The sequence below is a fragment of the Lithobates pipiens genome, unplaced genomic scaffold, assembly GCF_037356315.1.
Source record: "Lithobates pipiens isolate NorthernLeopardFrog02 unplaced genomic scaffold, aLitPip1_a1.2 Scaffold_25, whole genome shotgun sequence".
Taxonomy (NCBI): domain Eukaryota; kingdom Metazoa; phylum Chordata; class Amphibia; order Anura; family Ranidae; genus Lithobates; species Lithobates pipiens.
The window spans coordinates 229,393,725-229,407,876 of NW_027507787.1; the positions used below are offsets into that span (position 1 = coordinate 229,393,725).

Genomic DNA, 14,152 nt, shown 5'->3' on the forward strand with positions numbered 1-14,152 from the left:
TCAATAGAAAACAGAAAAAAAGAGGGATGTGTTGCGCTTCCTAAATACCAAGAAATAAAAATAGAAACTCATAAAGTAAATAAGAACTAATGATACTCAACAAAGTGTGAATAATCATATAAAATAGGTGCAGTAGTGCTTAATATGTAGCACTTAAAGCTTATAACGGTGCATTTAAATGAACATCTAATATATAATGTGCTTGTGCGTCACTCCAGTGTCTGGAAATAGGCAAAAAATTTGCTTAAAACCATAAAGTGCATGTAATAAAATAATATTGCAGTGTGTAAAAAAAAAAGATAAAGCATCTGTGATAAAACTGCAAGCAAATGTATACTATATATACAGATGAGTCTATGTGGTAGAATAATCTAAAAAAAGGTTCTATAAATGCTTTAAAAACAGTGATCTAAGACGTGCAAAAAACAGAGAAAAGTATTAGTATATTCCTTGATATAAAGGGAATGTAGTAGCAGCAAAAATGTGGATCTCAATAAAGTGTCCCATACACAGTCCAATTGCGCAACTTTAAAATGTGATTTCACAACCATATAGTGCATATATTTCATAACAATAAAGTGCAATGTGCCAAGATAACTCTCCTCCGTTCCCTTTATATCAAGGAATATACTAATACTTTTCTCTGTTTTTTGCACGTCTTAGATCACTGTTTTTAAAGCATTTATAGAACCTTTTTTTAGATTATTCTACCACATAGACTCATCTGTATATATAGTATAAATTTGCTTGCAGTTTTATCACAGATGCTTTATCTTTTTTTATACACACTGCAATATTAATTTATTACATGCACTTTATGGTTTTAAGCACATTTTTTGCCTATTTCCAGACACTGGAAAGACGCACAAGCACATTATATATTAGATGTTCATTTAAATGCACCGTTATAAGCTTTAAGTGCTACATATTAAGCACTACTGCACCTATTTTATATGATTATTCACACTTTGTTGAGTATCATTAGTTCTTATTTACTTTATGAGTTTCTATTTTTATTTCTTGGTATTTAGGAAGCGCAACACATCCCTCTTTTTTTCTGTTTTCTAGTCTACAGATCAGCTATTCTCAACCAGGGTTTGGTGGAACCCTGATGCCACCGGACTTTCCGGCGGACTAGGTCCGACAGGATTAGTCCGGCAGACAATCTGATTGTGTGTGGGTTAGTTTTGGGATAAAAATCCTATGGACTTAGAAATAGAACATGTTTCAAATCTGTCCGACAGACTCAAGTCTGGCGGACTCAAAATCGGGAAAACCGTTCATCTGTGTGCTGGTCCTACTGACCAAATACGACACAAGGGAAGCTATTGGCTACTGTCTATTGAACTTCCTTTTTTAGTCCTGTTTATGTCATCATGTTCAAACTGTATGGACTTTTGAACGGACTTAGTCCAGTCGTGTGTGGCCAAGTCCGTTGGTTCGGAAAGTCCATCGGAACTCCGCCGAAAGTCTGTCGGGAAGACCGTCTGACCTAGTCTACCGGAAAGTCCGGTCGTGTGTACTCGGCATGAGGTTTCTCCAGAGGTTGCTTAGGGTTCCTTGATCAATGAACAAGTTCTAACTTTCAGATAAGTAATCAGTGACACCAATTATCTCAATAGCTATCTGTAAGGGAGATTTTACCTACTGACCATTACACTTGTGTGTCATGAGTTGTAGATAGTAGTTATTAGCAGGAGTTCCCTGAGACTGGAAAGTTAATTCAAGGGTTCCTCTGTGTTAAAGAGGTTGAGAAAGGGTGATATAAATACACCATATGGCCAAATGATTGTGGACACCTGACCATCATACATTTTATGAGCTTGTTGGAAATCCCATTCCAAAGCCATGGCCTATCATTTGGAGTTGGCCTTACTTTGTGGCTATAACAGCCTCCACTCTTCTGGTAAGACATTCCATATGATTTGAGTCTCTGGAAATTTTCACTCATTCAGCTTCATCCCAGAGGTGTTCAGAAGAGTTAAGGTCAGGGCTCTGTGCAGGACAATTGAGTTCCTCCCCACCAAACTCTTCAAACAGTGAGGTTGATTTATTAAAGGCAAATAGACTGTGCAGTTGCTCCAGAGCTTAGTAAATGAGGAGAAACTCTGCTGACTTCCATCATCCATTCATTTGCAAGCAAAAGTACATTTAAAAAAAAAAAATTCCATGCATGTGATTGGGTTTTTGATTCAAAGTGAATCTTCACCTCATTTACTAAGCTCTGGAGCAACTGCACTTTGCAAAGTGCACAGTCTATTTACCTTTAGTAAATCCACCCCATGTCTTTATAGAGCTGGTCTTGTACTCGGGGGGTACAGTCATGCTGGAACAGAAAATGGCCTTGACCAAACACTTACCACAAGGCCTAAAGAGCCTAATTGTCTAAAATGTCTTTGTGTACTATATACAGTATTCTTCACTAAATACTCCTGACCTCAATAATTTGGAGGGAGATCCACAAACATTTGTCTATACTGTGTAGTTGTGTACTTTATTTGAAGCTGCTCCTATACTGTACATTGATATATTGATGTCCTAAGAGTCCATTCACAGAGGGGCAACATGACTTCGAGCAAGACTTTGAGAGGCAACTTGGACACAACTTGAGTATGAAGCGCGACTTGAGGCAACTTATAACGCAACTTGAAGTTGCCTCCAGGACAGGGGACTTTGCCAGTGGCCAATCATATAATAATCAGCTCTGTGGGAGGGAGGGGTTTGCCTAGAAAACTATTTTTACTTCCTGGAAAGTTGCTTCAGTTATGACAGGAGATCAGACTTGGAGGCAACTTCCATTGAAATCAATGGGTACCGGTCGCCTACAAGTCGGATTGAAGTCGTACAGCAACCTTTTCTGAAGTCAGAGCGACTGCAGTAGTGTGCATTAAGGCGGCTCTCGTTCACTTACTCATTTTATCATGTTGCACGATTTAAGGCAACTTGGGACGACTTCAAGTCGGATCCAAAGTTGCTCCTGTGTGAATGGACTCTAAGAGGAAATGTAAGACCAATTATTTTTTTTATTTTTTTTACAGGATGTTTAAATCCGCTCACAAACAAAGACACAAAAAATGGTGAACGAAATCATAAACAAGACTTAAAAAAACGTATGTATGTACAAAGATTGTGTACTGTACTGAGCTGTATTGATGTTACTTTTCTGGATGTTTTACAGCTTGGGTGGGCTTTGTTTGAACTTGTCCAGATATTTGACAGCAAGTGAGGCCTGGGACGGAAAAGACAGAAAAGAAAAATTAGTGCAGGGCCGGGCATGACAGTGTGTTTAGGGGAGACAATGTATGGGTTAATATAAAGAGATAAGAGGGGAGGGGACAGTGAGTAAAGTCCAAGGGGGAGTGGTAATATATAAGGAGGTGGGACTGGGCTGGGGAACAGGAAGTTGGGGAGAAAGAAAGGGGGAGGCAGTTTTTCCCACCCGCCCTCCCTATATGTTGTCTGGTTTATGTGTTTTCTTTCTTTCAGGAGCATGGCAGATGGCCGTCATGGCAGCTGTGGATTGGCGATGTTTTGTTGGTCTTTGACGGTGGCAGTAAACATATGTGATGGAAAGGGGTGGGGGGCTCATCGGTAGTATGTGCCCCTCCTGTGTACTCCAGCCAGGGCCGTCTTTAATATTGATTGGACCCTGGGCAAAAATTTTCTTGGGGCCCCCCCATGCAATTTTGCTTTCCACCATTCTGAGACATACAATAAATAGCAGCTAGACTTAAAATCAGTTTTCTGTATCAGATCAGGCAGCGATTGCGATTGGTTGCCAGAGGTTACAGCATATCATTACTGCTTACTGACTGGTTGCTAGAGGTTACAGAACACATTACAGATCACTGATTATTTGTTAGAGGTTACAGCACATGATTTCTGCTTGTTAATTGGTTGCTAGAGATTACTGTACAATAATACTGCTCACTGATTGGTTGTTAGAGATTACAGCACATCATCCCCTCACTGCAGGAGAGCATGATACACATAGGAATGCCGCCTTTATTTACATATCAATGCCGCCAGCAGCTATTTCCTTGATAATGCCACCACTATTTACATATGAATGATGGTTATTTACATGTAAACACAGGGTCTGCAGGTGAGCCATCTGTGCACAACAATAGGGCAGAGCTGGGCAGCATTAGTAACAGCACTTCATACTGAGATATCAGGACACAGCACAGGACTAAAACTTCAAGGGACAAGGGAATTTAAACTGGGATAGTTGGCAAGCATGATGCAGCTGCTTTGGGCCCCACTACAATGACAGGGCCCAGGGCAGATGCCCCTTATGCACTGCCTTAAAGACGGCCCTGATTCCAGCGAAAGGTTAGCTGGAATACTGTAATGGTTGCACTGCGGGAAGGGGGTTTTCTCCGAGCTGATTATCCGCTGGAGGCCTATTGTGTGGAAAAAAGTCCCGCAGTGCATTGGTGGAATATGTGTTGGAGTTCGGAGGTGCCGTCAAAGACCAACAGACTGGAGTTAAATAAGTTGTTACGGAGGTGATATTTTGGTATATATTTGATATTGGAGTTATTTATATGGTGTGAATAATAAATAGGCTGCTATGGCCATTTATACTCCAAAATTAATTGCGCGGTCATGAGACGTGGCCCCCTAAACAAAATTGATGTCCTTTTTTCCCACAAATAGAGCTTTCTTTTGGTGGTATTTGATCATCTCTGCGGTTTTTATTTTTTGCGCTGTAAACAAAACAATAGCGACAATTAAAAAAAAAACGCATTCGTTTTTACTTTTTGCTATACTAAATATCCCCAAAAAATTTATAAACATTTTTTTTCCTGGGTTTATTCTTCTACATATTTGTGGTAAAAAAAAAATCGCAAAAAGCGTATATTGATTGGTTTGCACAAAAGTTATAGCGTCTACAAAATAGGGAGTTTTATGGCATTTTTATTATTAATTTTTAGTAATGGTGGCAAGCTGCGATTTTTTTTATTGGGCCTGCAACATTTTGGCAGACACTTCGGACAATTTTGACACATTTTTGGGACCACTGGCATTTTTACTGCGATCAGTGCTATAAAATTGCATTGATTACTGTAAAAATGTCACTGGTAGGGAAGGGATTAACACTAGGGGGCAGTGAAGGGGTTAAGTGTGTCCTAGTGTGTGTTCTAACTGAAGGGGGGATGGGACTGTGTAAGGGAGATGACAGACTGCTGTTCAGTATTCTGTTCTCACCTCAGAGGACCGTAAACTGTGTGTTTACACACCCAGATCACGGTTCTCCGTGTGCCCCAAGTGATCACGGGAGCCAGACAGTGATCGCGACCGCCTGGCACTCGCATCGGCTCAGTGGGCGAGCATGCGCCCCCTAGTGGCCACAGGGCGAAGCAAGTGGTTAAGCCACTGTAGGTGTATACAAGCAATTTGGCTGCAATGGTAGAGATCAGCCCAGGAGACAAAGCAGCATTGTGTGATTACATTGTCACTATGCCAACCTCGGCTCTGGAGAATTTATATATAACATGGCTCCAATATTTTCCTTACCACTATTCTCCTTTAAAGCGGAGGTCCACCCTAAAGTGGACCTTCCGCTCATTGGAACACTCCCCCCCTCCGGGCGCCACAATTGGCACCTTTCAGGGGGGAGGGAGGTGCAGGTACCTGTATAGTACAGGTATCTGCACCCACTTCCGGCGTAGATTCTGCAGAAGCCACGCCCATTTCCACAGAATCTACGCCCCTTTCCGAAGGTCCCCTGCTGTCTGCTGGGAAACACACGGATCCCAGAGGCAGCGGGACCATCCTTATTGCGCAGCGCGACTCGCGCATGCGCAGTAGGGAACCCGGGAAATGAAGCCGCAAGGCTCCACTTCCTGATTCCCATACCCAAGATGGCGGCGGCAGCACCCGAGAGACGATCGAGAGATCGGCTTCGGGTGCCGACATCGTGGGCGCGCTGGGCGGGTAAGTGTCATTATTTTTAAAGTCAGCAGCTGCAGTATTTGTAGCTGCTGGCTTTTAAAAAAAAAAAAAAAAAACGGCGGACTCCCGCTTTAAGGCTAAACTCCAGAAATGTATAAAAGACACCAATGCACTTATTCAGAATTCTATTCATTACACTGTTAAACTTATTTTTTTTGTTTTTTAATGCAAGCAATGTAAATACCTACATTTTATCTGGTATCAGCCTCTTGAAGTCCATCCCACACAGCAGAGCTAAGGCTGTGAGAAGAAGAAGCAACATAATAAGTCAATAAGTTGCTCTCATGTGCTACATATTGAAAACTGGGAAAATCATGGACTTTAAAGGCATATTTGTTTAAAAATAACAAATTGTATTAATTTATATATATATATATTTTTTTTAATTGTATACAATATAACAGTTAAAGGGGTTGTAAAGGTAAATGTTTTTTTCACCTTAATGCATTCTATGCATTAAGGTGAAAAAACATCTCACACTGCTGGCGCCCCCAGTCCCCCCGTTTTAATTACCCGACCCCTCGAAAGTCCCGCTCTCGTCCCCCGACGTTCTCTTCGCCGCTCAGCCTGGCCGCTGATTTTGCTGCAGTGGATGGATTGAAAGCAGCGTAACCATTGGCTTGCGCTGCTGTCAATCACATCCAATGACTCGGCGCTCCTGGGCGCGGGGCCGTGTGATGCAGCGAGTGGCTATAGCCACCGGCTGTATCACGGGAGCGCGCCCGCAGGTGCTTCTCACCATGCGAAGGGAGCTCACATGAACGTGAGAAGTACTTGCGGGAGGAAGCAGAGCCTCCGAGGGACCCCAGAAGAGCAGGTTTGGGGCTACTCTGTGCAAAACGAGCTGCACAGTGGAGGTAAGTATAACATGTTTGTTATTTAAAAAAAAAAAAAAAAAAATTACTTTACAATCCGTTTAAATAAAAACTTTTTTCTGAACAGAAAAAGTTTTTTATTTAACTGTTATATTTTATATAAAAAATAAAATAATATAGACTAATAAAGACCCCTTTCACACCACACCGCCGATAGCGCGGGCGGTAAAACGCTGCTATTTTTTGCGGCGTTTTACCGCCGGATTTGCGTCGCATTTCGGCCGCTAGCGGCCGCGAAAGGGTTAAAACCGCCGGCAAAAAGCGCTGCCCCATTGATTTCAATGGGGAGCAGCGGTGGAGGAGCGGTAAACACACCGCTCCTTCACCGCTCCAAAGAAGCTGCTGGCAGGACTTTTTTCTGACGTCCTGCCAGCGCACCGCTGTAGTGTGAAAGCCCTCGGGGCTTTCACACTGCACACAATGGTGCAGCTTCTTTAGGGCGTTTTGCAGGCGCTATTTCCAACACTATAGCGCCTGCAAAACGCCCTGGTGTGAAAGGGGTCAAAATGTGTTGTTTTTATACAAATGTGCTTTAAAGTCCATGATTTTCCCAGTTTATAATATGTATCAAATTTAAGACCCGGCACTGCTAAGGTGCAAGGTACCCATGGGTCATTAAATGGTTACTTGACTCAAACTATTCAACTATTGACATGAAGCATGCCGATAGAAGGAGAGAGCAAATTGAGAGCTCATCAGTCACCTGCTTTTCATTTCACTGCCCAGTCAAAGGCTGGGGGAAGGACAAGACCTGTAAGTGTTAGCACAGGTCCCATGTCCTGGCACCAGAAGGAAATAAGTCAAAGTTTGGAGGAAAAGGGGAAAAGAAGACACAACTGGTTTTATAAATCCTTGCCTAATACAGGGATTGGTAGTAACATGGTGAGGGGGGAAAAGCCAGAAAATGTTGCTGGTGGGGTTTGAAGGCCTCAGGAAGGGGTGGCTCACTGGGTGCCCCCATCCTTTAGGCCCTACGACAACTGTGTAGGTTGATTTTCTTCATTAAACATACAAGCTGAGTACACTGACCTCCATTCATTCAGAGATCTTCTACAAAAAAAAAAAAACATTTGATGTGTTGTGTTCATCTGTGACTTCATTATGTTCTGTCTCTCTGATTTCTACACCAATAATGATAAATATCAGATTTACTGTATGTCCCTCTAATGTCTGATCTTTGTATAGTTGTAGGAATTTGGCAGAAACAGAAGTCAGTAAGAGTTCTTGTGCTCCGTGTTCTAGTTGGAGTATTGCTAATTGTGATAATCACCCTTGCTGTTCTTCTGTCTCTAAGAGGTAAGTCCTAATTGCAATGAGCAGAATTTTTATCAATAAGAAACCATCACCAGCACCGTCTCCGGAATCAGGGGAAGAGGACCTATCAAAAACAGGTCCCCATTCCCCCTTACCCCTGAAAGGTGCCAAATATGACACTGGAGGGGGGAGGAGACGGATAGGCGGAAGTTCCACTTTTGGGTGGAACTCCACTTTAAGAAAATTAAGGAAAGGCTGTGTCCCACTAAAACAATTATTCATGGAACCTGGCTGATTTTGCCACTTCTTTTTACGTTTTTCCTAGCTCAGAGGTCTTCATCTGGCCATACACTAGTAGATTTTCCAATGAATATCTGTACAAAAATTCAAACAAACGTTCATATGAAAGTTCTCAGCACATTTGATGATTTGTTGAATGTCATTTGAAAGTCTTCAAAATTATGTTTGCTTTTAACATTTGATTTAGGGAAGAATGGATTTTCCAAAAAGAAAGCCACATTCACTGTTAGGCTCCTATAATATATGCAGACCGTTTGTTTCATCAGTTCAGTCTCTTTTTTTCAAAGAAAAAACAAACAACATTTACATCAATTTTTCATCCTTTTTTACATCTGTTTTTTACATCTGCAAGCTAGAATCCTTAACCACTTGAGTCCCAGAGCCATTCTTTTTTTCAAAAATTGGGTGATTATCCGTCTACATCAGTTTTTCATCCGTTTTCAGTCTGATCCATTTTTGTAAGGCTACTTTCACACTGAGTCGATTTGCAGGCGCTATAGTGGTAAAAATAGCGCCTGCAAAGCACCCTGAAAGAACCGCTCAATTCACTTCAATGTGAAAGCTCCGAGGGCTTTCACAATGAAGCGGTGCACTTGGAGCACGGTCAAAAAATTCCTGCAAGCTGCATCTTTGCAGTGATATAAGAGCGGTGTATTCATTGCTTCTAAAGTGCCCCTTCCCATTGAAAACAATGGGGCAGAGCTGCAAACTCGCCAGCAAAGTGCTGCTTTGCGGCGCAATGCGGGCGGTTTTGACCCTTTTTCGGCCGCTAGTGGGGGTTAAACCTCCCCTCTAGCAGCCAAATAGCACCACTAAAGCGATGGTAAAGCGGTGCTAAATATAGCGCCACTTTACCGCCCCAGTGTGAAAGTAACCTAACGGAAGAAAAATAGGGCTTTAATCACTTCCAGAAAATGGATGTTGACAGAAGCGGATGTAAATGGATGATCATCCATTTACATCCATTTCCCATTCGAGACCCATTGATGTTTGTTTTTCATCCATCAACGGATGGATGAAAAATGGTCAAACGGTCCGCATGTGTGAAACGGGACTTAGAGATTTGTAAGTTTAAGAAAAGTTTTCCATCCCTCCTTTTTCAGATTTTCTTGAGACAGCGGTTGAAAAAAAAAAAACATCAATTTGACCCCACTAACAATGAAAAAAATGGTGGTTTAAAAAAAATATATATCAAACAAAATTCTACTATTGTGTGTCCAGCTTTAGCTTGGTCTTGCCGTCGTGAATCTGAAAATGTATTTAAATTCAAAAACCAAAAATGTTATATATTGCAGCTTATCGGTCATTGGATGTAATGGCTGAATTAGCTTTCTTTTTTCACCTATTTTCCCTTTTATTTTCACATTGTATCCTGCAAATAACAAACTTTCTGTCTCTTGATGTACACAAAATTTGAAGGGAGTTATGTTTGTAGTCCAGCTTGTGTGACAACCATGTCTGGCTTTGTTCATCCCAAAATATATTGGGGGGGGGGGAGGGGTTGATGGGACTTGTAGTTTGCACAATAGAGATAAGGTTCTTTGTGCTTTTTTAACAGCTTGCCGAAATGACAAGGACCCCGCATATACAGAAAGATCACCAGGTATTTTAATAGTTTCTACCACTGGAGCCCATGACAAATACACAGTGACCCTGATTTACTAAAGAAGTAGAACATGCTCACTTTTAAAGAGATTTTTTTTTTTTCTTTGTGAATGAGGTGGAACACAGTAAAGATTTACTTTGTAAACAAAACTCAATCGTGTGCAAGGACGATATAGATAAAAATGGATTTATGCTTACACATGATATAATGACTCCTCAATGGGTGATGTGGCATGTCTGCATCCACTGTCAGCTCAAACATTGGTTTTAGGTAGACTGACAACTTAAAATATCACCTTAAATATTCTGAAATTACAATAGAACAGATTGAGAATTTCTCTTAGCCCCTGTACACACGGTCGGACATTCTGCCAACCAAATCCGTCGGATTTTGTCCATCGGATTTTACCTGTCGGATCTTGTCCGAAACTGTTGCATACACACGGTCGGACTAAGTTGTCGAAAAATCCGATCATTCAGAACGTGATGACGTAATTTCGTTACGACGGGACTACGTTCAGGCTAGTAGCCAATAGCTTTGATGTAGGAATTTGATCTGAGCATGCGTGGCACTTGGTCCGATCAAAATTCTCTACACATGATCAGAGTATGTCCGATCGAACCAGTTGGTCGGAAAATATTTCCAACAAGTTGGAAAATTGGGTCCGACGGATATTCCGACGGAAACAGTCCGATGCATACCACACACAGTCGGATTATCCGACAACACGGTCCAATAGGACACATTCCGACGGATTCTCCGACCGTGTGTACAAGGGCTTAGGGAGAATCAGTCACCAATCGGCATTTGCAATAATATGAATTTTCACTCTTGAATTGTTTTAATAGTGCAATTCTGCTTCTAATTTGGTTTTTATTTTTTGTTATATGTAAGTAGGCCAGTATGGTAGCCTGAATTTATGGGAGGAGCCCGGACTGTATTTAACCAGCCTGCTCGCCTGTGGTCTTTGTCAGTTTCCTGTGCACGATATGTTTCGTCACTAGGCCGACTCTTCCAACTCGTTGGCGTTCGTGAGTTGTGCATTCAAAACTTTCAGAGGCTTTCGGTTCCCGTTCGCAGTTTTTCATACAAACGTGTCTGGCTCGGCTGTCGCAGATAGGGTTTCGTTGACATTTCTTTATTTTCATGCATCACCATTTGCTAGATATCTGTTGTCTCCCGAACCCCGATACGGAACTTACGACTCATTCATTAAGAAACCCAGCATGTAGCCGTAGCCGCCGATTCGTGCCTCTATCATTTCTAAACATTTCATTCATTTTTACATACCTTACTCTGATTCGAATCCAGTTGCATCCGCTTCACACCGGTTCATCCAGGTGTGTCTCATCCAGTTGTTCTTTTCTCATGTTCATGCGATGCTCCACAGCCTGGTTTGTTGTCAGTAGCAATTGCGGCACACCGATTTGTGCCTCTATCATGGCTTATCATTTCTATCATTTCACTCATTTCACTGTCAGGTACCATGCTCCGATTCGTATCTAGTCGCATCCGTGATGCACTGATTCATTCCGGCTTGCCCCAGTTTGGCCTCATTTCAATACATGCTCCAGAGTCTGGTTCATTGTCAGTCGTTGTCGCAGCATGACCGATTCGTGCCTCTGTCATGGCAATCATTTCAATAATTTCACTGTCACGTACTGCGCTCCGATTCTAATTCAGTCGCATCCGTGATGCACCGATTCTTTCTGGCATGCCCCAGTTGTTTGGCCTTATTTCAATACATGCTCCAGAGTCTGTTTCGTCAGCAGTCGCAGTCGTGGCATGAACAATTTGTACCTCTGTCATGGCAATCATTTCATTCATTTCACTGTCACGTACTGTGCTCATATTCGAATCCAGTCGCATCCATGATGCACCGATTCATTCCGGCATGACCCAGTTGTTTGGCTTCATTTCAGTACATGCTCCAGAGTATGGTTCGTCTGCAGTCGCGGCACGACCGATTCATGCCTCTGTCATGGCAATCATTTCACTGTCAAGTACCGCACTCCAATTCAAATCCAGTGGCATCCGCAATGCATTGATTCGTTCCGGTGTGCCCCAGTTGGCTTGGCCTCATTTCATTCTGTGCTCCACAGTTCGACACGTTGCTTGTCGTAGTCGTGGCACACCGATTCGTGCCTCTGTCATGGCAAATCATTTCACTAATTTCACTGTCATGTACCGTGCCCCGATTTGAATCCAGTAGCATCCGAGATGCACCGATTTGTCCTGGCATGCCTCAGTTGTCTTGGCCTCATTTCATTATGTGCTCCCCAGTCTGACTCATTGTTTGTCACAGTCACGACATAACAATTCGTGCCTATATCATGGGAAAACATTTCACTAATTTCATTTCACACACTTATCGCTTGAGTTGAATCCACTCAAAGCAACAACACATTGATTCCACCCATCATTTCAGCCTTACAGGTATCATTCGCATGTTGCCTGTCATTTCCCCCAGGTCCGGCTGTCACTTCATATCGAATCCTTTGTGCATTTCTCTATTTTCTTAAACACGGCGCCATGGATGTTCAACCTCTGATGCCTCTACGACCAAAAAAATTAAAAAAGAACCTTCCTTTGACGTTCAGTCAGGGTCTTGATTCGTTCGTTAAAACCTTTGCCTCACTGCTACTTCCCCTTATAGTCGCACAATCCGATTCATGTTGGCTTAATTTCATACACTTTACAACCGATTCATATCAGGATTCATTGCATATAATTTATAAATGATTCGTATCGGTTTAATTTCATACATGCTACAGCCCGATTCGAATTCAGTTGCATCGGCGGCACAGCAACTCATATTGGATCCATTTCATACTCTCCACAGTCCGCTTTATATCAAATTAATTTCAATACACTGTACAACCGATTCGAATTGGATTAACTTCATACACATCCAAGCACAACTTCTTGCAAACATTACAAGCACGCATACAAGCACAACTTCTTGCATCCTCATATGAGCCTCTCACCGTTTTCTGTCTGTCGTTTCTCCCTTAGGACAGTTGAGCTAAGCTTCTATTCTGCACCAGGTATCGTATTGCCACATGCATCTGGCTTCTTCACACTATCAGGCTATACCTAGCCATCATTCAGTATTTCCTGTCCTTACAGGATCCCGGAGAGCCATCTGTGTTTACGGCACATACAGTAAGATCTCTTCTATGTGGCATCCAGAAGCATCGGGCCATAGCCAACGGCAAACGCTCGCCCATCACAACTGCTATCTTTAGGGACATGTTAAAAAGTCCTCACGCATTCCCAATTCTAGTCATCCAAACGGCCATCTACCTGGCCCTTTACAGTTTTCTACGGGCTAGCGAATTCATCTTTAGTGGCACTGGCAGCCAGGTACTATATACACACCACCTGACTTGCTTTTAAAACCATTATGTCCTTCAGTTTGCAATCTCCAAAAATCAATAATTTAGACCCGAGGTCTACATTAACCTCTTTCGAACTAACGACTCCATACAGACCAGCCTTCCCCTTGACAAGCTGACCCCCATCAGGTCAGTTCTCCAAGACTTCACCCATACACGGGGGTATACTAAGAAGCAGCTTCAGTCTCTCTTGGGAATGCTCAAATTTGCAATACTTGTCATTCCCCAGGCTCAATCAGATCCTTATTTAGATACCATGGCAGTAGTGGACCTATCAATGTGGGAGGGTTCTGTACTACAGGGAACGGTATATCAATGTTTATACTGTCAATGCTGCAGCCTCCATAGGCTTCGCTGCAATTTTTGGCCACTATTGGTTTACAGGACCATGGCTTCCAGAGATACTCCTAAATATACTTAGCCAGTGTCCACTTTCTGGCATTACCAGATCCCCAAAACCATCTTTAGCTGCATCTCATGTGATGCGAGCCGTCTTATGTGGCATCCTAAAATGACAATCTGTGAGCAATGCCAAACATCTGCCTATAACAAATGCCATCTTCCGGGACATGTCTACTATCCTTGCTAGTTCTCCATTTGGCCTTCTCCCCAGCCTGGTCATAGAAGCGGCCATCGGCCTAGCGAGCTTACTTGCAGTAACCCTGCATAGATGTCACCTGGCTCGCTACCAAGACCATTTCATCCTCCACTTTGCAGTATCTAAAACCCAGCAATCAGGCTCCGGGTTAGACATTCAC

The 14,152-nt window shown here is 42.5% G+C and overlaps 1 protein-coding gene across 1 annotated transcript in view; it reads left to right on the top strand.

Annotated features, from left to right (window-relative positions):
* Window positions 1-14,152, top strand: part of LOC143930938 (C-type lectin domain family 2 member H-like) — a 53,390-nt gene that overhangs the window by 10,355 nt on the left and 28,883 nt on the right. Inside the window, exons 3-5 of the mRNA XM_077455629.1 lie at window positions 3,039-3,110; window positions 8,022-8,132; window positions 9,949-9,993. Coding sequence (XP_077311755.1) covers window positions 3,039-3,110; window positions 8,022-8,132; window positions 9,949-9,993 — 228 coding nt within the window. The remainder of the gene's footprint in view (window positions 1-3,038; window positions 3,111-8,021; window positions 8,133-9,948; window positions 9,994-14,152) is intronic.